The sequence below is a fragment of the Lathamus discolor genome, chromosome 5 (assembly GCF_037157495.1).
Source record: "Lathamus discolor isolate bLatDis1 chromosome 5, bLatDis1.hap1, whole genome shotgun sequence".
NCBI lineage: Eukaryota > Metazoa > Chordata > Aves > Psittaciformes > Psittacidae > Lathamus > Lathamus discolor.
Genome location: NC_088888.1, coordinates 91,921,843 through 91,946,293, shown reverse-complemented (window position 1 = coordinate 91,946,293; position 24,451 = coordinate 91,921,843). Strand labels below are relative to the sequence as shown.

The 24,451-nt window shown below is 40.2% G+C and overlaps 1 protein-coding gene across 2 annotated transcripts in view; it reads right to left on the bottom strand.

The window, feature by feature from the left end:
• SNTG2 (syntrophin gamma 2) overlaps positions 1–24,005 on the bottom strand; it is a 268,538-nt gene extending 244,533 nt beyond the window's left edge. For both annotated transcript variants that reach the window (XM_065679173.1, XM_065679175.1), the window contains exon 1: positions 23,624–24,005. In XM_065679173.1, the coding sequence (XP_065535245.1) occupies positions 23,624–23,695 (72 nt within the window). In that variant the 5' untranslated portion in view covers positions 23,696–24,005. The remainder of the gene's footprint in view (positions 1–23,623) is intronic.
• Between the last annotated feature and the right edge of the window lie 446 nt (positions 24,006–24,451).

Sequence of the window (24,451 nt, the reverse complement as noted above, 5' to 3'; positions counted from 1 at the left end):
CCCTCCCCTAGAGCCAGGAACTCAAGAAAAGTCTCTCTCCTCAATCAGATGAGAAGACAGCATCCGCTACCTTACACTGAACAGGAAAAAGATAAAAGTCTTCATCTGATTTGAATTGTAATATAGATAGTAAGATCCTATGACACTATTAAAAAAGTAAATAGCTTGGAAGAAAGGAGAGCAGGGGTCTATGCAAAAACCCAGCTCAGAAAGCTTTCTCGGTCTCTCATCGCCTTCACTGGAGGAGTATTACAGGACTTCTCAGATGCCTTTCATACACCTGCACCTACTTAACCATATTCCTTGCTCTGTAGCCTCTTTTAAATGCAACATGTGGGACAGTAATCCTGAAATCCATAAATTAGTGTCATCACAGAGCCACTAGTTGACACTTAATTGTGCTACAGATGCTCATACATGCTCAGTGCTAGCTGTAGTCTTCAGCTTGTAATCACATCATGACTGCAGAGCCATTCTCATAGAAAGTGTAGCCTTCAAAAATTATATAATCCCTTTCTCACTTATTGCAAAAGTCCTGAGGAGCAGTTTCAAGTTCTCCTCTATTATAGCTAGTTTCCTACTTTCTCCTCCTTATTTTAGTATTAAAGCCTTATGAGCCTGACAAGAGGACTATAATGCGGTTGAGTATTCAACCAAGTTTCATCGATCACAGGGGTTCTGAAAAACACTTGCATGCTCAGCATAGAGTTGTATTATTAATTACAGGAAACATTAGTCATACTTACACATAACTGATTTCAAAATATTAATTAACTTTAAAATAAGGACTCTGTAGCTCCTCCACACAGGATAAAATATCTATTTTACTATTTGGCGAGACCTTTTGGGGACCTCTACACTTCTAGCTAGGTAGGCACTGCAATCACATGGAACAGTTGTGGCCTCGGATTCAAGATTTCTGCTACATCTGTTATGGCGGTTATGGTTAAAGAACATCTGTCTTTCCAGTGTAAATGTGGATGCTGTTTGAATAATAAGACTTAAAAAGGAAGACTGAAAAAAGCATCCAAACCTGTATTGTAGTTGCTGTTCATACAACTACCCCTCACTGAGAGAGTAGTTAGTAATATAACATTGTCACTGACATTACTAGTTTCAGAATTAATTTCCTGCTAAAAATTGTAATATTACACACTATAGCACTGGTTTTAGTTATGATGCTAACTTTGGGCTCCCATGAAAACCAAACACTACCCTATACTTGCCCTAAATTTTCTCATCTGCATTTTCCATCTCCCAACCTACTTCATGATGAACTTGTGAACTTTCAATTCAATGTGTTACTGCCTACAAAAACAACTTGAAATGATCAAAACAGACATGCTCTGTTATTTGCAAATTTCAAAGAACACAATTTCCACAATTTCCATTATTTAAATAAGGAAAAACAAACGAACAAATAGACAAAAACCTAAACAAACAAAACCAACCAAACAAAAACCATAGAGGTTGCTTTCCCTTAGATTTTGGTCAGTCTTGCTCCAGAACACAGGAGATTTGCAATCAGGAATGTAGCTTCTCTATGAAAACACAAAGATGAAATATTCCTAATTTGACTCCTCATCTCCAACTACTCTTGCCATTTTATCAGACCTTTACCGAACTGCACAGAGGCATTAGAAAGAATTTTTTTATGGTGGAGTTGACAACTATTTTATAACGTACCATTACAGATTTGAAAGAAAATCAGAATCGATTAATTTCACTTGTTCTTAATGACAGAACAAGAGGCAGCACTTCAAGCTCCAGTAGGGTACATTAGCATCCCTAGCAGAGGAAAAAATTACAGTCATCAGATCATTAAACGAATTGCCAAGTGAAGTTACAGACTCATTATCACTTGAAACATGACACCTATCAGAGGAGCCAGAAATAATAAATCTATCTTGCCAAAATGGTAATGGGTTGTCCATAAATTCCAAAAGAAACACATTCCAAAACCAAAATGGTTTGATTAGGCTACGAAAATTACTTGTTATTACAATCTGCATTCTTTTATTTAGTCGGGAATAATGAACATGAGAAGTGCTACAGCAAACAGCCTCCTGAAAGATTACTCAAATGGAAACCTATTTAATAAAGCTCTGTGTTATAAACCTTCACTTCTCTTCTTACTGTTTGAAATTCACGACTTCAGAGAATATAATGCACTTTGGGGCAGAAAATAACATCCCTTCAGCTGCATTTTTTGCATCTTATTTTCTATACATGTAAACAAAATCAATACCACTTGCTTGCCATTCCCACTCTATACCTTATCTGAGGAAAACCACCAGCTGGTACAGGACTAAACGCAGCCTTGGGTGACCACTGCAGCAATTGGCAGGTGGCCAAGTGCCACAGCCAGCTCCCACACAGTGGGCACCAGGTGTTGGGGTGCAGCATCAGGCAAAGGTGCAAGCCAAGGCCAAGCCAAGAAACCCAAATAATAAGTCAGAAGTAAAGCTGACACCAGCTGATGCCAGCATGGCCCAGGTGGGGACAGAGGGTGTTGCGCTGGGCCCTAATGTGGCTCCTGAGTCTTGGACAGGAGCACCCCAGCTCAGCCCTCAGGGTTCAGATGCTCAACTGCCACTACCAGAATGTGTTGCTTCTGATTTTGAAGGCACAGAGGCTTTGTGAAATGCCGTACTGGAATCCAGATGTCCTTTCTCTGAGCCTTAAAGGAAGTTCTATTTAAAGTAACCTGTTAGTTGTGAAAATTAAACTATTTAAGCACAATTAGGCTAACCTCTGACAGCATGGTACAGCCATTACAGTACCAAGCCATGCTGTGCTTAAAATGAGCATCTCTGAAGACTTCTGCCATGTTGGGAGGAATTTTCTTACATACATTAGTGATTTAAGTAAATGACACAGAAGTCTAAAAGAAACAAAGTCAGAACTGTGAAAATATTAAGCTTAGTGGTATGTACATGTTAATTTAGAGGGAAAGAAATTCGCATGGGCAGTAACTAGTACTACAGCAGCGACAAGCACTGCATGGTCTACTTTGCAAGCGCTACCTTTGGCCAAGTTTCCATGGTTTAGGAGAGGGAATACAAGACCTGCTATTTAACCCTAAAAATCATCAGTTTTATTACATAGATCTCATGCTGCACATTAAATTGCTTTCACAGACAAAACATCAAAACATCAAAGCTTCAGCACAAGTCCTCTCTCAAACAGCAAAGTCATCATCAGATTGGCAAAGAACTGATCTCTGCCCAGCAGAGCACCCACTTCTGTTTCAAGGACAGCCCAGAATAACATTTTGAAAAGACCATGAAAAGGAAATACGTCAAAAAAACTAAAAGATATAATCTTTTGTATAGAAAACCTCTAGCTGTAAAATAACAACTGAAGTTACAAGGTTTGACAATTTACCAAGGTTCTTTTTGCATCTTAGATATTAAAGTTAATTAAAACTGGTGAAGTCATGGAGTCATTTATGACCTATCCTAAATGTAATATAATCTCATCTGAAATGCATGAAATTACTCTGCCTATATCTATTACTTCAATTCTTGATAACTATTATAGTCATTCAATAATCCAATTACTATAAATTACATTGCAAAGTAGGCCCATGCAATAGCTAAAATAGAAATTATTTGTGACATCGCCTGCACAACATTAATGGACCAAATGAAACTTATTAGGTAAAACAAACTGAAAAACAAAACCCAAAAACTTGCTTTGTCTTCCCATGATACCTATATCTGAAAATGTTTAACTTGCTGCAGAATAGCACACCCTATGAATATCCATATAGAATTACTATTTTCAAATGTAAGAGTCAAAATGTATATTGAATCTAAAATGTTTTTAGTGTAGTTGGTGTCATGGTGCCAAGTGTGACATCAATAAATAGGTACTCTTGGACACTGGCCAACCAGACTTCCTGGAATGCAGGAACACATACTTATTTGTGTAAAGCTCCATTTTCTGGTGCCCAGTGACTTCATGTAACACTCGAGAGTATGGAGTCACTGAGAGTCAAGCTTTGTTAATCCGCAACAAGGAAGAGGTTCCCAGAGGAAGAGGTAGATAACAAACACTAGCCTCCACTAACTAGCCTCCACTGTTTGCAGTTCAGAGTTTTTGAACACTAAGAAATATTTCTCTTATGTTTATAAACACAAGGAATAGCTTATTTTGGCTAGAGTCTGGCCCAAACATATGAAAAAAATCTGTAATTTCAGGTTCAGATCAGGCATCAAAGCCAAAATCATGGCTTTGGGAGAAAAGATGACACAATCTTAAAAGAGTGCAAGGTGTTTTACTGAAAGGGTGAATGAAGGAATGAAAGTAAATCAACAACTGTTTCATTTTCCAAACTCTTCCAACCAAATTTAAAAATTAAAATTATACTAAAAAAAAATAAAATAGTGATTCTTGGAGTATGAGCCCACCTCATAACCAGTGAGTTTAGAAAAAAAAATAAAAATCCGCAGTTGCTATGCAAAGGTTGAGGAATGCCAAACGGTAAGAAAAAACACTTGCATATACCACTTCAGGTTATGAGGGTACAACATTTAAATGAACAGGTCACCAAACCTGATGTAAACCTACTGCCATAGCTGCCCTCAGCCAGCTGGGATGCGAGATCTCATATCTAACATCTAACTAGTAGATGTCTACAGCTAACGAGTCGAATCTCTAAAACCTAGTGTCCCCATCCAAATCTAACAGCACTTTTTTCCTGGTACAGAAAAACATACTAAAATTATCCTAAAAAAATTATCCTTCTCAGCTAGGATTTGCAGAAGAGGAGCACTTTGTAGAACATGTAAAACTGTCCTTTGAAACGGGAAGAATGAGAGGTTTGTCTATTTTGTTTACAAATTAATGGAATAGAATGATCATACAATTTAACTTTTCAGTATGTATTTCACTCTGTGGAATTAATGAGTTTTGTAAAATCCATCTCCAATAAAAGAAAACCTCCAAACAAACTAAGCATTAATTATCATTTGCAACAGTAAAAGATGAGGATTTTTTTTTCCGTTTTGAAATTATACGTAATTTCAGGTAAAATTCCTAATTGCACATTTTTTTTAAAAGCAACTTTTCAGAATTTGTTAAGTGTTGTTTATTCCTATGCTAGAAAACTGAGCCCAGAAAATAAACTGTTCCCATACATTTCTTTAAGGTATTTACATTCAGCCTTCATATGCATTACAAATGATTGCATTCATATGCATTACATATGCTTCATGGAACATGAAAGCATGTTTCTGAAATTCTTCATAAGTGCAAAGCACAATCTGTCTCTGTACTACTGAGGGGTAAGGTGGGCAGAAAAGAAACAAAATATGCACAAGGGAAAACAAGACTCAGACCTAAGTTTGACAATTTAGTTACAAAAATTCATACAGATTTATATACCGTGCACCTTCACTGAAGTTAATGCATCCCCAGAAACTGCATTTATATTAAAGAGATCCAGCAGATCTAAAAACTTGCTGCCACAACAGTGTAACAATCCATGTGGTGTGATCATTATTGTAAGTATGAATATGAAAAAAGAAATAATTAAACTTTAGTCATTAATGCAAATTGTGAGCCTGATGTAGTGGAAGGTGTTCCTGCCCGTGGCAGGGGGTTGGAACTGGATGATTCAAACTGTTCAGTGACTCTGTGATGGTTTTAAGATTTCACTACCAATACTCTTTGTAGAACCAAAGAGTCCTCTAAATTAAATACTGAACAGAGGTTATCCAGTTTTCGTATGAGCAACATAATGAACCTATGCCAGAATCTGCCAACAAACCTGGAGTGTAGCATACCCTTTTCAAGTCCCTTTTATTATACAGACCCACATTGTTTGATTTTTTTTTCTTCCCCAGGTTGTAAGAGCCTCACAGTTTGCAGAGATCATCTTGCACCTTTCAAACAAAGTTCTTTGCTTTACTGCACCTCTTAATTTCCATTACAAAATTGAAAGTTTAGTTAAATTCATCAGAATGTTAAAGCAGCCCTACATAAAGATATGCATGTTTTCAGGTTTTATCCTGGCATGTGAATGTAAATGATGACACAGTACTTTGGAAATAAACATGTCTCTGAAATAGTGTACAAGAAGGTTTTTTCTTTTCACGGAAATGCTTTGTAGAAATGTTAATACTTGGTAAGGACAGAGATTCTAAACTTGAACGTTGTATCTGGGAATCATAACCTCACATACTATCTAGATATTTCAGATATCTTACTTTCAGGAGGCAGACTCTCCCAGATCAGACGGAAACTTAGCTCCAGCCTGGCAAAGCAGGAAAACATAAAATATACACGTACACATATATGTGGGTGTACATGGCACGCTATATGGCATGCGACTCCTGAAATGTTTCCAGTTCCTGAATCACAAATTTCCCAGTGTACTTTGCTGCAGAAAAATTAAGCAGCAATTTAAACAGAAAAATTCTCCCATACAGTTCATTAAATAAACTGAACAGCAATCAGTAATCCCATTCCTCTCACATATACCAAGCGAATGAGTGATAGTAAATCTGTGGGCTTGGTTGGTGCCTATGCCTCTGAATTCTCTTCATAGAACATGCTAGACAGAAATCACACAAGTAGCTCCAACTCACATTTTAACTGGTTATCACTGCTATAAAAATAATTAACGATTAAGTGTTTAAACTTTGTCATGATCAATTCAGTTGTGAACCTGTTAATAATACCCAGAATATGACAATTAGCCACAGAATAGTGTTCATTTTGCACTTATATAAAGGGATTCTGCTAATCAAAAAGGCAGTAAATCTAAACAACAGAGTCAAGCATACAAAACCGTTTTAACAGAAACAGATGCAAAAATATTGGAACTTTTTTTTTCCATAAGAGAAATTGGAGGATTAGGGAAAATCACAAGCCAAACATACGTCAATCATATATTTCATGCTCCAGGATGTGTAATTACGAGTACTTCATGAGATAAGTCTAGAGTAATCCTGCTCAATTTAGCATATTGACCAGGCCACAGTTTGAGTTCCATAAACAATTTTTACAGAGATATGGGCCAACTAGAGAAAGTCAACAGCAAAGAAAATGTATGATTCAAAGTGAGGAAATTGATGCTGCTTATACTACAGAAGATGTATTGACAGTCTTCCCATATACAGAATGCTGCTGCAAAAAAACAAATATCCTACTGCAAAGATCAGACGAAGTAACAGCAGCCTCTAAGGAGTAAAGCCAAAGGAGTGAAGAAATGCCAATTAACCAACTCAATCTGATCTTGATCAACTTGCATCTCCAGGTGCCAGGGAGTAGCAAGAGTGGGCTTTTCCACCAGGGAAGGTAAGCAGGGAGCTCAGGGTGGCTATGAGGCAGCAGCAGCAGTGTCCTTACCCACCAGGAGTATGGTCCCACAGTACACAAGCAAGAACAGCAGAGCAAAATACTAACCAAAGTACAATACTAAACTTGACAAAATAAAGAATGTACATAAACAGACACAGTCAATGCATGAAGAAGAGATCTATATTCTCCTTAAACTTGATCAAATTGGAGATGTCCTTTCTCCTGCCATTCAGTTGATCCACAATGAAAAAGCTTTGTGTCATATTTCTCTTCACTAACATTATAATCCAATTGTTGGCAGACGAAGACTCAAGATACTCAAGATACGAAGAAGAAGACCTAACAACCTGTAACAGAAACTAAGAATAACCAGAAATTAAGTCATTAGCGCACTGGGAACTTGCGTTATACTGCTTTTTGTAGGCAGAAAAAGCCCTCTATTACTGCTAGGTTGTGGGTGTTCTCTCTTTTTCAAGGATGATTTAAACCAGAATTAAAGCACCTGAAATATTCTTTTCAAAAGGTTTGTGAAGTCTTTTTTTTAACTCTAATCTCACCCCAATCTTTATTTTCTAGCTTCTCCTGATGAATTAACAGGAAGAATAATTTTCCCTAGCAATAAAGACAGTGTTTTACATGGCTCAAAGACAACCCATGTCCATGGTCTGGAGTATTTTTCACCAAACTGCTTTGCCTCATTTCTTAAAAGAACCAAGTAATGATGAGTATTCTGCAGTCCATGAAGAAGAGAAGCAAAACAAGCAGCAGAAGTTCTTTCCTTTACAGAGTTCTTCACTTTGTGTATCTAAGGGAATTTGCAAAGTGAGGGAGTATTTTCTATCTTAGTTCTCATAGCACATTTGAGAGTAATCAAATCACACCCTCTCAAATCTGAGGAACTGGAGAAGGAGTAGTAAGAAGGAGGAAGAGAAAGAGCTGTCACCATTTATTCTTTCAGCCTGATCTACAGTGCTACCTATTACACTAGAGCCTAAATATTCTAAGGAAAGTGAGGGCTTAGCAGGGAAAGGCAAGGAAGAGATAGGTACTCTCCTCATTTGTACAGCACTGGAGAGAGAGATAGGGAGAGACAGTGCAGATAATGAGGACAAAGATAATAAGAGGACTGCATCTTTTAATCACATCTCAAATATAAAAACATCAAATTGAATTTACTGAGCCTATATCCAGACAGAACAGCAATGCATTACCACAGAAGCAGATCTGCAGAGTAAAATTGCTTTTGTCAAGGACGCAACACTCCTACACCATGGGTGTTTTGGGGAAGCTTTATTTTATACTTGCTATAACATGGTTTCATGAACTGAACCCTCACTAGTTGCTGCAGTTAATCAGGTGCATCTTTGAAATGCGTTTCGGTTTAGTTCTATCTGAAAGAAATTCAGCTTGGATGCTTGTGTATCAGCATTTTAGTTCACACTAGGAGTAGATTTTTTTAAGCAAATCTCCCCCAGTCATTCCCATTTTTCATGCTGGGGTCTGTAGTGTGGTCTTGGCACATGAGGTGGAGATATGCTCCAGGGGCAAACCTAGAGAGCCACTAACAGACATTCAGTCCACAGGATCAGGTTACAGTTAATCCGAAATAAAACCACAGAGATCCATATAATGTGAATTGTTCAGTCCCTCTGTCCTGACACACAAATCTACTTATATTCAGCTTTGCTCCTTACCAGCATCGGATATACCTTTGGTGCACTCCAAACCACAGCACAGACTACACGGCAATAAATATGGATGATAATGAGCTTCAGCTGAAAACCATGTCCCCAATCCAAAGAAAAATATTAATGCACATGTCCTAGGAGGAAATAAAGACTCTTTGGAATGGAATATTTTCCATCACTGTTTTATGCAAGTTATTTTTTCAGTTCACTGGTGGTAAATTCCCCTGAACAAAAGGGTCAGCAATTCCCAAACATGTCTGACCACATCAGGTTAGTATAAAATAATAAACAGGACAGCTACAGTAGACAAGTCCAAGCAGTAGCATCTATACAAGCAAATAAAGCAGCTGAGGGCCCATGGGTCAGCCGGCAGAGCTCTTATTAGTGAATCTAAGTGCTTCTGCTCTCCTTGAAGACATGAACCACAATTTTGATGCCCGCAGGAATGGTCCCAAGTGACAGTCTGGGTATTGCCCAGAAGACTGCTCTTTTGCCTAGGAATAAGTAAGGCTAAGGAAAATGCTAACAGTTTAACAATATGATCAAATGCATTTTAGTACTTGGAGCTAAGCCACAGCCTTCTTCATATCAGTGGTAGCCAGTAATTCCCAGCTACACAAGGGAAAGTATACCAAAAATCATCTTCAGAAGGGTACAGTCTGAATGGACTATTATTCTGCTTCTGCAGCAGTTACTCAACCACATCCAATGAAAACCCCAGTCCCTGAGGTGTGGCTGTACCTCTAAATCACCACCTACCCTGTACCACCAGTGGAGAGACTGAAAGAACTATTAAAACAAAAACAACAACAAAAAAAAAAAATTAAGACAAGTTGTTATATTCCAGTTAACTGAAACAGTCAGAAAAGTATTTGTAGAGCTCATTAGTGAAAGCACCTTAATTTGACATAAGAACATGAAATCAGTTCCATGAGACTTTTGATCTGTAAATATCAAAGATTGCAATTTACAGTGAATGTATCTAAATCTTTATTCTACACAGTAATGTTCAAGACAATAATTTCCATTATATTTAAGAAAGAAAATACTTTTTAGTATTTCTTGAAGAAATATAGAGAGTACATAGACTACTGATTGTTCTTTTAAGTCACATCCAATTAAATATAAGACAGAGAATTAGCTCTCAGTGGGCAGAATCTCTCCTAATGAAACATCAGCACCACAAATGAAAGCAGAGACTATGGTCAGACAAGTCAGTCACAGAGAAACACTATTTTTACACCTAAATAGTGTTCACTCACACTTTCATTTTGGAGAATGTTTTGATTACTTAAATGGAAAAGATCCCTTCTCCCTAGGAGTTTTTCAATTTATATTGATAATATTCTCTTTTCTGGCCTCAGTTTGCCAAAGTTTTATAAAAGTACTTGAAAAATAATCATTCTCTACAAGACAATCTACTTTTTACCACTTACAAATTCCATCCAAAACAGTATTATAGAACTACATTATGTTCATCTCACACTGCACTGCCATTAAACCATGGAAATAAGTTGGTGGGTTTGGTTTAGGTTTATTTATCTTACTTCTGCTAGATATGCTGGGCTAATTCATAACTTCTGTAAGGCAGCACAGTCTGGAGCTAAGTTTCAAAATATAAAAATATTTTTATAGTTCTCCCAGAGCAGAGAGCCCTAACATTTGTGATAAACACATAAATGTATTGGCTTTTGCAAATCATAGGTGTAGTTATGTGGATATAACTGTACAAGTTTATAATAACAGAAACAAAGCTCACTAAAGACACAAGATTAGACAACAAGTTAAAGAAGGGCCAGAACTCTTGAGCAAGACGGAGTCACATAGCAAAATAATTTGTTAAGGTAAAAGAAAGAAGGGGGGGCTTGATATTAGAAAAGCTAGTGCCTGAACAACATAAAGTACTTTTTAGCTTAACTTAGGTTGTAGAAAGAGAACAATATTTATGTTATAAGACTGTGGAATGTAGTGCCCCCATTAAACATGAGTTAATTGTTTCACATTAGTCTTCTAAAGTATCTTTAGCTTTAAAGAACAATGTTTGTGTTGTAAGTCTGTGGTGAGATAACAGGATTTAGTGGCCCCACTAAACATGAATGAGTTGTTTCACACCATCCTTCTACTTATCAGTTAGAGACAGAGCTTCCCAAGCATCTGCTAGCTTGGGATACTCCTTGTCTGCCCATCCTGCAATAAATTTTGCAGGAAGGTCACACTTGTTTTAAAACTTTGCTAGTTATCAGAAGAATTACAGATATGGCTGGTTTCAGCTAGTTGTGTGATTACTGGGGTGTCCAACTGTGCCAAAGGTGAAAAGTACACTGTGAGGAAGACTGCTTACTTCATCTTGAAGACCCCTACTCACAAGAGGAAGACTGCTTGCTTCATCGCCAAGACCCCTGCCCACAATCACTGGACAGCAGTGCAGAGATGCCAAGAGCAGGAGACTTATGATAATAAGTTCCTGGAGCTATTTACAGTATTCCCCACCTATATGTGGGAATTACGAATATGTATGTGACTAATGCAATAGTGAAAGTATATAAACCTGTAACAAATACTAATCACTTGCGCCTCTGGCTATGGTCATGCGGCCAGTGCTGTTGCTTTTGCTTTATTGACTTTGTCCCTCAATAAAACCTTGTTATCTCGCTCAGAGTAGTGAGTTCTTATTTCACACATTAATTGCTTAGAAAATACACATGAAGCACACTTGCACTTTTTTTGTGGCACTTGATAATGAATCACATATTGGACTAACAGAAGGGAATTTTTACAAATTTAAAAAGATTAAGTCTTCATTTTGTGTTATAAATTGATGAAGCAAGATGTTTTTGTGGAACAAAATTAGATTGACCCTGGTCAGATTAAAATGACACTAGAATTAGAGAATTACAGAGTCAACTCAAGCAGGTTTGCTACATTTAATTATATTTAGCTATGAAAACTACAGCAAATAGACATTAGTTAACCTTCCTGACATTCATAAAAGTCTGTCAAACTGCTGAAAGCTGAAAAGAAGAAATAGAGCCAGCAGAGATTTAAGTATGGACTTTCCCTACTTATATACAGACATAAGTAACCAAGACAAAACAACCCAGTCCTCCCTGAAGTCTAGGTAACACTTGCCTGCTACTCACTTTCACATCCATTCCTCTTAATAACTACCCTGTAATGTTACTGTTCTTAAAAAAAATCCCCTGTCTACATTTTTGCTTACTTCTTGTCAACTGGTGTGAGAAACTGTCAAATGGAGCGTCTAAAAGACTACATGTTCAGCTAATGAGAAAGCCTGGGTGGTTTTTTGGTTTTGTTTTTTTTTTTTTTTTAGGGATAAAGCAAAGATTATAAAGGAGAAGCAGAAAGCAGCAAAGTACAGAAGTAGCACAACAGCACATAAGGACAATTAGTCACACAATAAACTAAAAAATTGAGAGTGACAAAAAACATACAGTCAGATCGTTAACTGTTGTTGGTTTGGCTTTTTTCCTGACTGGAAGTCAGTAAAAGATTACCCATTCTTTCCTCTTTTCCTGACATATGAAAGAAATATTTTTGAGAGTATTAGTCACAGATGGTTCCAACTGCTACAAGATTGCCCTTGGTAGGAATTACAAATCTAGTTTTTGTTTTCTTACTCTAAAGGTTCAATTACAGGTAGAAAAAGCCAGGAGAAGGAAGCATTTTTCCAAGCTACATTTTATACTGTCTGACTGTCATAAGCAACAGAAAGCTTTTTGGGGTTGTGCATGCAAATCAGATCTAAGCAATTTAAGTTCATCAGTTCTCATCAGTAGGTTGCTGTAGTAGCATTTTGATAATTCAGACTTCAGACTTGCTTCACAGACCACCCATCTTTAGAAGCACCCACATATTCCTAAGACAGATATGCTTAAAGAAGACCACTTTCTTGTTGGATTCAGTATGTTTTCTGAAAAGATCGTGCTACTTTTAAAAGTCCCTCAAGACTAACACATTCTTCTACATCTCCAACCTGGATTGCTTAAATTGAGTTGTCACAATCCCATGTTTTCTTTAACGTCATATTTAAGACAAAAGAAATTAAGCATTTAAAACATTTAATCTTTTTTTTTTTTTTTTTTTTTGCAAATGGAAGGCACGTTGGGTAGATTTAAGCCTTATCTTCTGAAACTTTAGAAGTAAAAAGGGTGATACAGATTGAATTTCACTTGACCAGGAACAAACAGGTATAACTTTAAACAGTGAATAAACTGGCCCATATCCAATTTCTGCCATCAGCTGGGAATTTTGGCCATGGTAGATTTCTATAACTTTCTAATGTAAAATGAATGTGAAGATTGTCTTAAGTATACCAAGGAAATTGGAGGTTTGTGTGGAGTTAAATACAGTGGTTGAAAGGTATCTATTACGTATACGATATCTGAAGACTGAGATCTCCATCGAGTGTTTGATAACATTGGAGGATATATGATTTGTTTAGACAATAAGAATACAAATTTGTTGCCTTATGAATGGTAACTATATGTACTAACCATAACCTATTCTGTGATTATCACTTTGAAGTATCATATAACTAACCCATGTATAATAAAGGTGTTTTCAGAAAACAGTGTAATTCTTCCCCCCTCTAGTTTTCACAGATTATGAGTATAAACACAGAGGTATGCACATTTGTTCCAGTAGAATCAAAGATTCTCTTAATGATCACAAAATCCTGAATAACAGACTTGGAGGTTTTAGTACAGTAAAGTTACTCTTCAAAGAACACTACAAAGTCTAATCCTTTTATTAACATCATTTTTTCTCTTACTATTTAAAAAAACCCAAAACTATTCTGTTTAGCACCTCCAGCATATGCACCATATGATGCACCAGATGCCTTAGTAATTAATTCATCTTTTCAATGAAAAGTACAATAAATAGTTGCATAAACCAGTGTGTCAATGCAACGGGTAACTACACTGACAATTCAAAACTAGAAAAGATTTTATAAAAAGCTGTAGCTATATCACAAAACAAGACTGTCAGACTGAACTGGCAACATATGCTTACTTAATGCTTCAACTGTATTCTGGAAATAAGCACACACCACACATTACTGTATGTCCTTAGACTGTCATTCCATCAAGGCTCATGAAGGGTGGCAGAAGAACATCTGAATGCTACGTTTACAAAAAATTATGCAGAAGACAGTGGGATATGTTGAAAAAAATAGAGAGGAAAAGACACCTCATATAAAATTAGATTGTAATCCTTGCTTGAAGAGAGTAGAATATTTTACCAGAATAAAAGAAACTTGCATTTTATTAACAGAACACCTCCTATGATTAATTCCTCAAGTCTTTCTAAAAACATGACTTAATACTGTTCAGACAGGATTTGTATGGAAAGATGTGCCTACAAATTCCTTGCAGTATCTATGTCTTAGCTGCAGCCACTGAAACAAAGGAAAAATCTAACTCTTTAACCTGTTCATTGAAGAGGTTTGCTGGAGAGGACAAAGGCAACACATGCTTGTGACGAACAGTTTTCAAATATGCATGCATCCTTAAAAAAAACAATTTCACTGAGATACAGAAGATAACTTTCTCTATATAACATTTGGGGAAGTTTCATCATGTCATCAGAAAATGTTGAAGTACTGAAAAAAAATTTACTCAATCCAAATCTACAAAAAAACCCTCAAAACTTTAACTAAAACCTCTTCCTTTCAGCTTCTCCACTGGTAAAGCAGGAACAACAATGCGCTCACTCATTTCACAATGTACTCTCAAACTCAGTATACTACTATTTACAGTTTATCCAGTGTTAGATGTCAAAAACTATTAGTAGTATGAACCACATTAATTGCACTGAGGAAGCTTTGTCCACCACCATGCATAGTGCATGTTTTTCCACTGGCTTTGTGAAACAGCCCATCACAAAACATACACTGAGCTATACTGAGCCCCATTTGAACTCTATGCTTTTGTTGATGGACCTCTGCAAAGCTGGGCATAAAAGGGAATTCATATCAAAACGTACATCCACCAAAATGCCATTTTGTGGCAAGGCAGAATCACCGAGAGCTGATAAAGATTTGTCACTGAAAGGCTATGATTCTGTCTCTGTCTGAATAAGACTGCTCCTGTGGTCCTCAACAAATCAGTCAAAGCTTCTCTGCTACACATCACCCTAAGTGCAGAAGTTGGTACAGCTTTAGAACAAAGAAGTGCTATGGAATTTGGCTGCTCACAGTCCGGGAAATATGTTTACAGTGTGGATGATAACCGCCTCTGAAAAAAGCTGTTTTGGATGCACTTTGCACAGCAGATCACATCACACAGAACTTGCCTGTTCAAGGGGGAAGTTTCTCTTCAGGTTTTATTCACCCAATGAATCAGAAGTCTCATATAAACTGTACAAATATAAAAATCCCAAAACAATAGGCATAAAACAGTCTGATGATAAAAACAAGTTTGATGTTGTGGAGGGAAGCATTATAAGGCTAATGGTTTTATAGCGTCATACAGTAGAACATGCACTCTGTTAAAATACAGTACAAAACAACTGAGCTTTTGCATTGATTTTCTTGCTCAGAACTTCTCTAAATACTACAAATGCATTTTGTTTCTACTACAATCTGAACTTCACAAGGAGATGATAAATGAGATAATATTGATTAAATTGTGCTAAAGGGTTCCAGCTCTTCAAGGTTATATCCTTCAGAGAGTTTGCAAATTTCATTACAGAAATCTGCCTGCTGATGTACATAAATAGTGGCAGAAGAGTTCCAGCAAGAGAGCTTTCACCGGAGTCACACTGTTCTTCAGACAGAAAGTTCAGACAAGCAGGTACAGAGGAGTTCAAATTGGTAGAATGAGCCTGCCATTTTTTAAGAAAAATTACCAAAAAAAATTTAGATCATATCTGTATTATGTGAATGTTACTGACAAAGGGTGTCTAGAGTGAAGCACAGTCTTGGGCCTCTGTTGGCTTTAACTGTCAGCTTCGTCAGTCATATGGAGGGCAAATCCACCAAATTGTTCCAAGTACTTTCTTCATTAGGGACTGTAGTGATAGGACAAGGGGTAATAGGTTCAAACTTAAACAAGGGAAGTTTAGAAGGGATATAAGGAGGAAGTTTTCTACTCTAAGGGTGGTGAGGCACTGGAATGGGTTGCCCAAGGAAGTTGTGAATGCTCCATCCCTGGCGGTGTTTAACACTGGGTTGAACAAAGCCTTGAGTGACACAGTTTTGTGTGAAGTGTCCCTGCCCATGGCAAGGGGGTTGGAACTAGATGATCTTAAGGTCCTTTCCAACCCTAACTACTCTATGATTCTATGATTCTACTTTAACATGCCATTTTTATAGTAAATTAATCTTAACTTCTGATGAAAGTCAGCAATAACCTTCCCCTGCTTTTGGGGGTACAGGGAAAGGAATTACATGAAACATCACACAAAAAAGTAACTACAGTGATCTGATAAATTCCCCTGAAGTTATGTATTCATTCTTAACTAATGGAGGGAAAGAAAAGCCACTTTTACTAGCCATCTGCTTTTTAAAAACTTGGGATTTTTCTCTGAGACAATGAGGACAGAGGAGTGTAAAGGGAAGAGAGTAATAATGGAAAGGACCACGGATGCTCCTGTGCTGGTGGACAGAAGGCTGTACAGCGTTGCCAGTGCATGCTACCAGCCATTAAGGCTAACAGCATAAGCAACAACAGAGATGCAATCCATGTAATTGTTTCCCTTTGTTTGGCATTCATTAGACTGCATCGAATTACAGAATCACAGAATCACAGAATCCCAAGGGTTGGAAGGGACCTCAAAAGATCATCTAGTCCAACCCCCCTGCAAGAGCAGGGTAACCTACAGTACATCACACAGGAACTTGTCCAGGCGGGCCTTGAATGTCTCCAGTGTAGGAGACTCCACAACCCCCCTGGGCAACCTGTTCCAGTGCTCTGTCACTCTTACAGTAAAGAATTTCTTCCTGATGTTAACGTGGAACTTCCTATGCTCCAGTTTACACCCATTGCCCCTTGTCCTATCACTGGATATCACTGAAAAAAGCCTAGCTCCATCATCCTGACAACTACCCTTTACATATTTGTAAACATTGATGAGGTCACCCCTCAGTCTCCTCTTCTCCAAGCTAAAGAGACCCAGCTCCCTCAGCCTTTCCTCATAAGGGAGATGTTCCACTCCCTTAATCATCTTTGTGGCTCTGCGCTGGACTCCTTCAAGCAATTCCCTGTCCTTCTTGAACAGAGGGGCCCAGAACTGGACGCAATATTCCAGATGCGGCCTCACCAAGGCTGAGTAGAGGGGGAGGAGAACCTCTCTTGACCTACTAACCACTCCCTTTCTAATGCACCCTAAGATGCCATTTGCCTTCTTGGCCACAAGAGCACATTGCTGGCTCATGGTCATCCTCCTATCCACCAGAACCCCCAGGTCCCTTTCCCCTTCACTACTTTCCAGCAGGTCAACCCCCAACCTGTACTGGTACATGGGGTTGTTCTTCCCCAGATGCAAGACTCTACACTTGCCCTTGTTAAATTTCATCAAGTTTCTCCCCGCCCAACTCTCCAGCCTGTCCAGGTCTCGCTGAATGGCAGCACAGTCCTCTGGTGTGTCAGCCACTCCTCCCAGTTTTGTGTCATCAGCAAACTTGCTGAGGGTGCACTCAGTTCCCTCATCCAGGTCATTGATGAAAATATTAAACAGCACCGGTCCCAGCACCGACCCCTGAGGAACTCCACTAGTCACAGACCTCCAGCTAGATTCTGCGCCATTGACCACAACTCTCTGCCTTCTTCCTTTCAACCAGTTCTCGATCCACCTCACTACTTGATCGTCAAGCCCACACTTCCTCAGCTTATCTATGAGGATGCTGTGGGAGACAGTATCAAATGCCTTACTGAAATCAAGAAAAACTACATCTACCGCTCTACCATCATCCCTCCACCTAGTCACTTCCTCATAGAAGGCTATAAGGTTGGTCATACATGACTTCCCCCTCATAAAACCATGTTGGCTGTTCTTAATGACCCCCTCGTCCTTGATATGCCTAGTGATGGAGTCAAGAATAAGTTGTTCCATCACCTTTCCAGGGATGGAGGTAAGGCTGACCGGTCTATAATTACCCGGGTCCTCCTTCTTGCCCTTCTTATAGATTGGTGTGACCTTTGCCATCCGCCAATCCTCAGGCACCTCGCCCGTTTCCCACGACTTACCAAAGATGATGGAAAGTGGCCTAGCAATGACCTCTGCCAGCTCCCTCAGCACCCGTGGGTGCATTCCATCCGGACCCATCGATTTACAGATGTCCAGATTGCATAGCTGATCCCTAAAACAATCCTCATCTACCAAAGCAAACTCCTCCTTTGTCCTGACTCCTTCTGGGGCTATAGAAATCCGGGGCCCTCGGGGAGAGTCTGCAGGAGTAAAGACAGAGGCAAAGAAGGCATTCAGCACCTCTGCCTTCTTTATATCCTCTGTCTCCAGGGCACCCACTTCGTTCAGCAGTGGGCCTATATTGCCTCTTGTGTTAGTTTTATTTGCTATGTATTTGAAGAAGCCCTTTCTATTGTCTTTAACCCGACTAGCAAGATTGAGTTCCAAGGAGGCCTTAGCTGTCCTAATTGCCTCCCTACATCCTCTAACAACTGTCCTATATTCCTCCCAAGCGGCCAGCCCCTCCTTACATAATCCATATGTTCTTCTTTTCCACTTGAGTTTGCCCAGCAGCTCCTTGTTTAACCACGCCGGTCTCCTAGATCCCTTACTTGATTTCCTACTCATTGGGACGCTCCGATCCTGAGCTTGGAAGAAGCGGTCCTTGAATGCTAACCAACTATCTTGAGCCCCTTTACCACCTAGTACACTTTCCCATGAGACTTCCCTTAGCAGTTGACTGAAGAGGCCAAAGTTGGCCCTTCAGAAATCCAGAACTGTGGCAATTATGGGCCCTGCAATACAAAAAATGCATTGACAAATGGGAGCAAGTCCAATCAATGCCCACCCAAAATGGTCAGGGGCTTGGAGCATTTCCCCTGTAAGGAGAGGCTAAGGTGGGCTTGCTTGAACCTAAAGAACCCAAAGTGGCTTTGGGGGCAGCTAACAGCAGCCCCCTGCTTCACCATGAAAACAACCCAGCAAGGGAACAGGCTGTCCAGGGAGGTTGTGCAGTCTCCATCCTTGGAGGTTTTAAAGATCCAATAGGAAAAACAAACCCAAGCAACTCAGACCAAGTTCAACATGGTCAGTGCTTTCAGGGAAGTTTAGGCTCACAGACCTCCCAAGGTACTTTTCAACCTGAATGAGTCTGATTTTTGTTTGCTGTCTCTATTATTGTGATGCCACTGACAAGCAGTATTAGATATCAGTGTTGCAGGAATATGGTCATGCCCTGTTCTTTCTGCTGAGCTCTGCTAGCATTTCTACTCTTGGCAGTCTCTGCACTCCCAAGTGAAAGTGATTCTATTTATATTCATCTCATAAAATGTTTAAAACATCAGGAAAAAAAATGCTTACAATAGGAACCACAGATCTAAGGTGTAAAAAGAGTACCAGTGTGCTGTTCTTTTTCTGAGATCAGACACTGGGTTTCAGAGCAGCAGGTTGTTACAAGTCTTATTTCCATTAAGATGTTAAAGCCATAAGCTTGGATGTTTTTTGTCAGTTTAATAATTGTTTCATGGATATATATACAGGTGGAAGCAGGATTCAGATTAGTTTTGTGACAGTAGGGAAGCCACTTGAATGCTCTGCTATTTATTAAGTGCTTGGTAAGTTTCTTTAATAGAATCTTGAAATTATTAATTTTGCAGACTTGGGGGGGGGGGGGAGAATATCTTCTCCAACTAGTGGGAAGTCCACAAAATTTACCCTGGAAAGTAATTATTGGGATTCACATAACAGAATACATGGACACCCCCTTCTTGTCATGCAGCTCCGCCATCTGTTTTCTTGTGTTTTCTATCCCCAAATCAGGAGACAAAACTTCTTCACAACAAAAGTCTCTGAACTCAGCTTTTGGCCAGTAAGAAATTTTAATAGAAGGTGAGTGTGTGGGAGGAAAAGCTTCAATTAATAAGTATATCCTATTGATCTGTCTTGTGGAATTTGTCTTGTAGACAAAGCCTGGCAATAGTCTTGAAATCCATGACACATTAGTGCTGATCTAACTTTTAATAAAAAACATAGGAAAGCTGAAGATTCTTACAGCCACATACAGTATGACCAAATGCAGTCCAAGCTTACAGAAATACTGGTGTGGAATATCAGTGGTGGTCCTCTATCTGAGGAAAATGGCAAGATTAAATGTTGACCCTGAAAAAACAGGTAGGGAAAAGGCCAGACACGGACGTTTGTGGCAACACGACACCTAGTGTCCAATTCCAGGAAGCTTCTGTACTGGTTTAAAAAAAAACCAAAACGGCAATGTCCCAGGACTTGCTTTCCAAAAACAAACAAAAGGAAACAGTTACATTAGTGTCTCTATCCAAGTACTTAAGTTACATAGACATGGCGGGGAGCAAGAGGAAGAAAGGAACCAAAAATCTGCATGTGCTGCATTTCCTCCTCTTATTGAGTACGCAAGTTGGGTAACTCCAGAAAAAAGAGCTACCCAAAAAAGTTTTATATAATCTTTTTCCTTTGGGTTTCTGCTGGGAGGGAAAAAAAAAAAAAAATAAGAAAAGTTCTAGATAGAATATGTGCAGCAGAAGTTCAAGAGAATAGTCCCTGTTCTGAAAAAAAACAACCTACCACATAATTTGTGGCAAGGTTTATTTATACATAGGAAAGACCTATACGCTTTTATTTGTTCATTTATAATCCTGGCATATCAACAGTAAGAGTGACTGTAAGGCTACCATTCCCTTTCATGCTTCTAGCAACACAATGAAAACCACAGTACATAATGCATACTAGATCAACAACACCATAAAATCCATGTAAAATCATTGCACAGGCACTCTGACATAGCAAGTAACAACTCCTAAGAGATTTGACCTCTTAAGGATCTCTAACAGCAAAGAGGAGGAAAAATTATATGAGAATTCAGAACAAGAATCTCACTACAGATAGAGGAAGCACATGCTCCTTTCTGAAATCAGCTCAATAAGAATATGCATATGATCTCAAAGAAAACAAGTAACAGAAATGACAGGAAGACTGGAGAGACTGGCAAAACATAAGAGACAAGGTCTGACTGAAACTTCAGTTCTGTAGAACAGACCATAAACAACTGCACTTCAAGAAGTTTATAGATACGAGAAACACTCTTAGAAGACTTCTTAGTGTTAAAAATACAAGCCTACAAAACACTATAGTATTGGATTTCAAATGTAACATGTTGTCTTGAATTTAAGAGTTACTTTCCAGGGAGCAGTGTTTAATTTGTCATCCTTTTGCAGAGGAAGAAAAAAAATTAAAAAATTACCAGTACGTTTAAGTATTAAGACTGCCTAGCTATCACAGTCTCAAACAATGAACTGGACCCAGTATGCAATATGTAAAGTTAAATAATAACTGGTGTTATTAGATCTTATTTCTGAGAAAAAATGGGCACAGACACCGTCAATACACCAATATTAAAATGCACATTTTTATTTTGCAAGGCAGACAGAACTAGATTCCAATACTGTGAAAAAACTCAGGAAGATGCAAGTCAAGCACTTATCACACTGTTAATTGTAAAACAAGTCCTTACTTTTTACGTTGTCTGAAGCATAATTCTCTGCAGAGACTGAGTACGTTGCATCTCTGCAGAGTCAGACAGAACTCACCTAAATAAATATCTGCCATAAGATGTCCCTGTTTAACTTAAAGTCTATACAGCTTTTTTTTTTTTTTTTTTTTTTTCAGACTATATATTCATGTCCTCTCTCAATTGCACACCTCTACTTAAAATACTCTGGAAAGTGAGGCTAATTTTTTTCTGTGTTTATTGGAAACAGCCAGCCTATGAAAACTTCAGCTTCATGGCACTATTCCCATTTAGGGTTCAAGCAAAATATACAGCCACAAGCCTTTAGCTCCTACCACTCTTGTCCAAAAGGTCAGTTCCCCGTTCATTTAGCATCTAGTTCAGACCCAGGCAGAAGTCCCATGAGCACCAGCAGGAACAGCACGTCCTATTGACCCTAAACATGTACACTTAACACAAGTACGAGAACACTAGTCATAAATTTCACCTAATGATAGTGATTATCCCTCACTGTTAATCCTGAAATATTCTGAACTGCCATACAACCTACTCAGCTGTTAATATTTTAGGTAATTGCTGCACAGATTATTTTTGCAGTTCAGGAACAGGTCTTACAAATTAAGAGCTGTGGAACAGTTTTAAAATACAGGATTCTGCAGTAGGTTTAATTCGATCACTTCCTTTAGAATTATAGAAATTCTAAAAACCCAAATGTTAAATGCTTGCATCTCTTCACACACAGTCAAAAGAGAGATGCAGATACACAGTGCATACAGTGCAAAAGGACAATAGTTTGTTTCCACAGATATCCATGCAGTTGTCATACACACTGATGATGCCAGGTATCCACTACCCTTTGCTCCTACACTTGCATCTTCCAAATATTTGCTCTCAGCTTTACGATTACAGAGGCTCAAAGCAGTTAGGAATTCACTGTGAGGAGGAACACATCTTTAAAGTAATCTTGCATGCAGCTGAAAGGAGATGCCTTCTGAACAACACGGGATAAAATGTAAGGAAAATAACGCAGTTTTCCTTGAAAAATTGCAAGGCTGTGGTAACAGAAATAGCCCGAAGGACAAAAGAATAAATTAAAGGGTTCTTTTAGCACTGGTAAACTATTTTATATAAATGCAATGAGTAACTTTTTAGATAGTGACTGAAAAACACTGTGATTACGCTCCAACAAAACAACTTCACATGCCAAAAAGAGCAGTACATTAAACCACAGAGTGTAATGATTTTGAAAGGTACGCAGAGCATACCCACTACACTTCAAATAAATCAGGGACAGCTGAGAACCGCCGTCAGAGGGCATCTTTCATAAATGATGCTCCAAATACGCTTCCGTGAAGTAGCAAGTTATTTTCCAACTCCCTCACGGGCTTCTCTTGAAAGTCCATGAGGTGCTAAATACGTCTCGGTAGCTCATTTTTCTTGTCAGCACAGGTTTGCAGCGGGCTGACAAACCGAGCGATTCAATGCTGTCCCCCTGAGGGTAAACCCGACCCTCAGGCTGCAACCTGTCACGGCGGGCTTCAAACGGCGACTGCAGCAGGTACAACCCCCTCAGAGCAGGGACGAATCCCGCCCGACCGCGCCCAGGCCACCGCTGCCCGCCCGGCTCCTGGCCCTGCAGCCGGGGACGGGCTGAGGGAGCGAAGCCCCTCAGGAAGCTGAAGGAAGCTCAGGAAGCTCAGGAAGCCCGTCAGGAAGCTGAAGGGGAGCGCCTCGTCCCCCCGAGAGCCGCTCGGTGCCGTGCGGGTCTAGCACCGTACCACAACAGCCCGGCCTCCGCGACCCACGCCCCGCTGCCCTCCCGCAAGCGCATCCCTCCCGCCTTGCAGGCACAGCGCCGCCGGGGGGACCCTATGCACCCCCAGCCCAGCAGCGGGAGTTGGTACCGGGACGGGCTGAAGGGAGAGCGGGTACTTGCCCAGGTGGGGACGAGGAGACTGCCGGGGCGCTCGAGCGGTGCTGGAAGTGGCTGCTTCCCCGCCACACTCATCTCCTCCCATGCAGCTGGCGTAGTCCTCTCAGACGGGCTGCTCGGCGGGACGCGGCGCCTCGGGCACCGGCTGCCCAGCGCCCGCCCCCACCGGCAGCGCCGGCGTCCCGGCTGCGCGGAGCAGGCTCACACCGCTACCGGGCTGGGCGGTGGCACCGGCAGGGCGAGCGGAGCGTGGGACGTGGGGAACTCCCCTGCGGCTGGGAGCCAGGCGGGGAGAGGCCGGCGGCGGAGTCGCGCTTGCTATTTAACTTCGCTCTTCTCCGAGGGGAAGGCACCACCGCTCTCGCTCCCCTCCCCTCTGAGGCTGCATCCCGGCAGCCGGGCTCTGGGTGCTGCTGCTAGCGCTGCCCCGCTCCTCCCAGGTACCGCTCGGCTCCGCTTGGCCCGCCCGCGCCGCCCCGCGGGGCTCCCGCCTGGTGCCGCTTCCCTGCGGGGCGGCGGCCTCCCCCAGCCTTCCTCCAGGGAAAGCTTCGGACTGGGCAAGGCGGGCGGAGTGTCGGGAAGCGGCAAACCCCCTCACTTGCCGCGGGCCTCTGGCACAGGTCTGGGTCAAAACCAAGAGCGATTTGTCATCTCTCGAGTAGTGTTGGTGCACTTGATACTAGACAACACGGGGCAGTCTGTCTTTTGGCAGGAAGAGCCCCCATCCCTGAGCACTGCCATCAGATACTGCTCTTCACCTTCCATTCAAGCTCCAAATCGTTTGGGGGAGCTTCGTGTAGGTCTGTGGCAGCAATGCTAAGGCTGATCTTA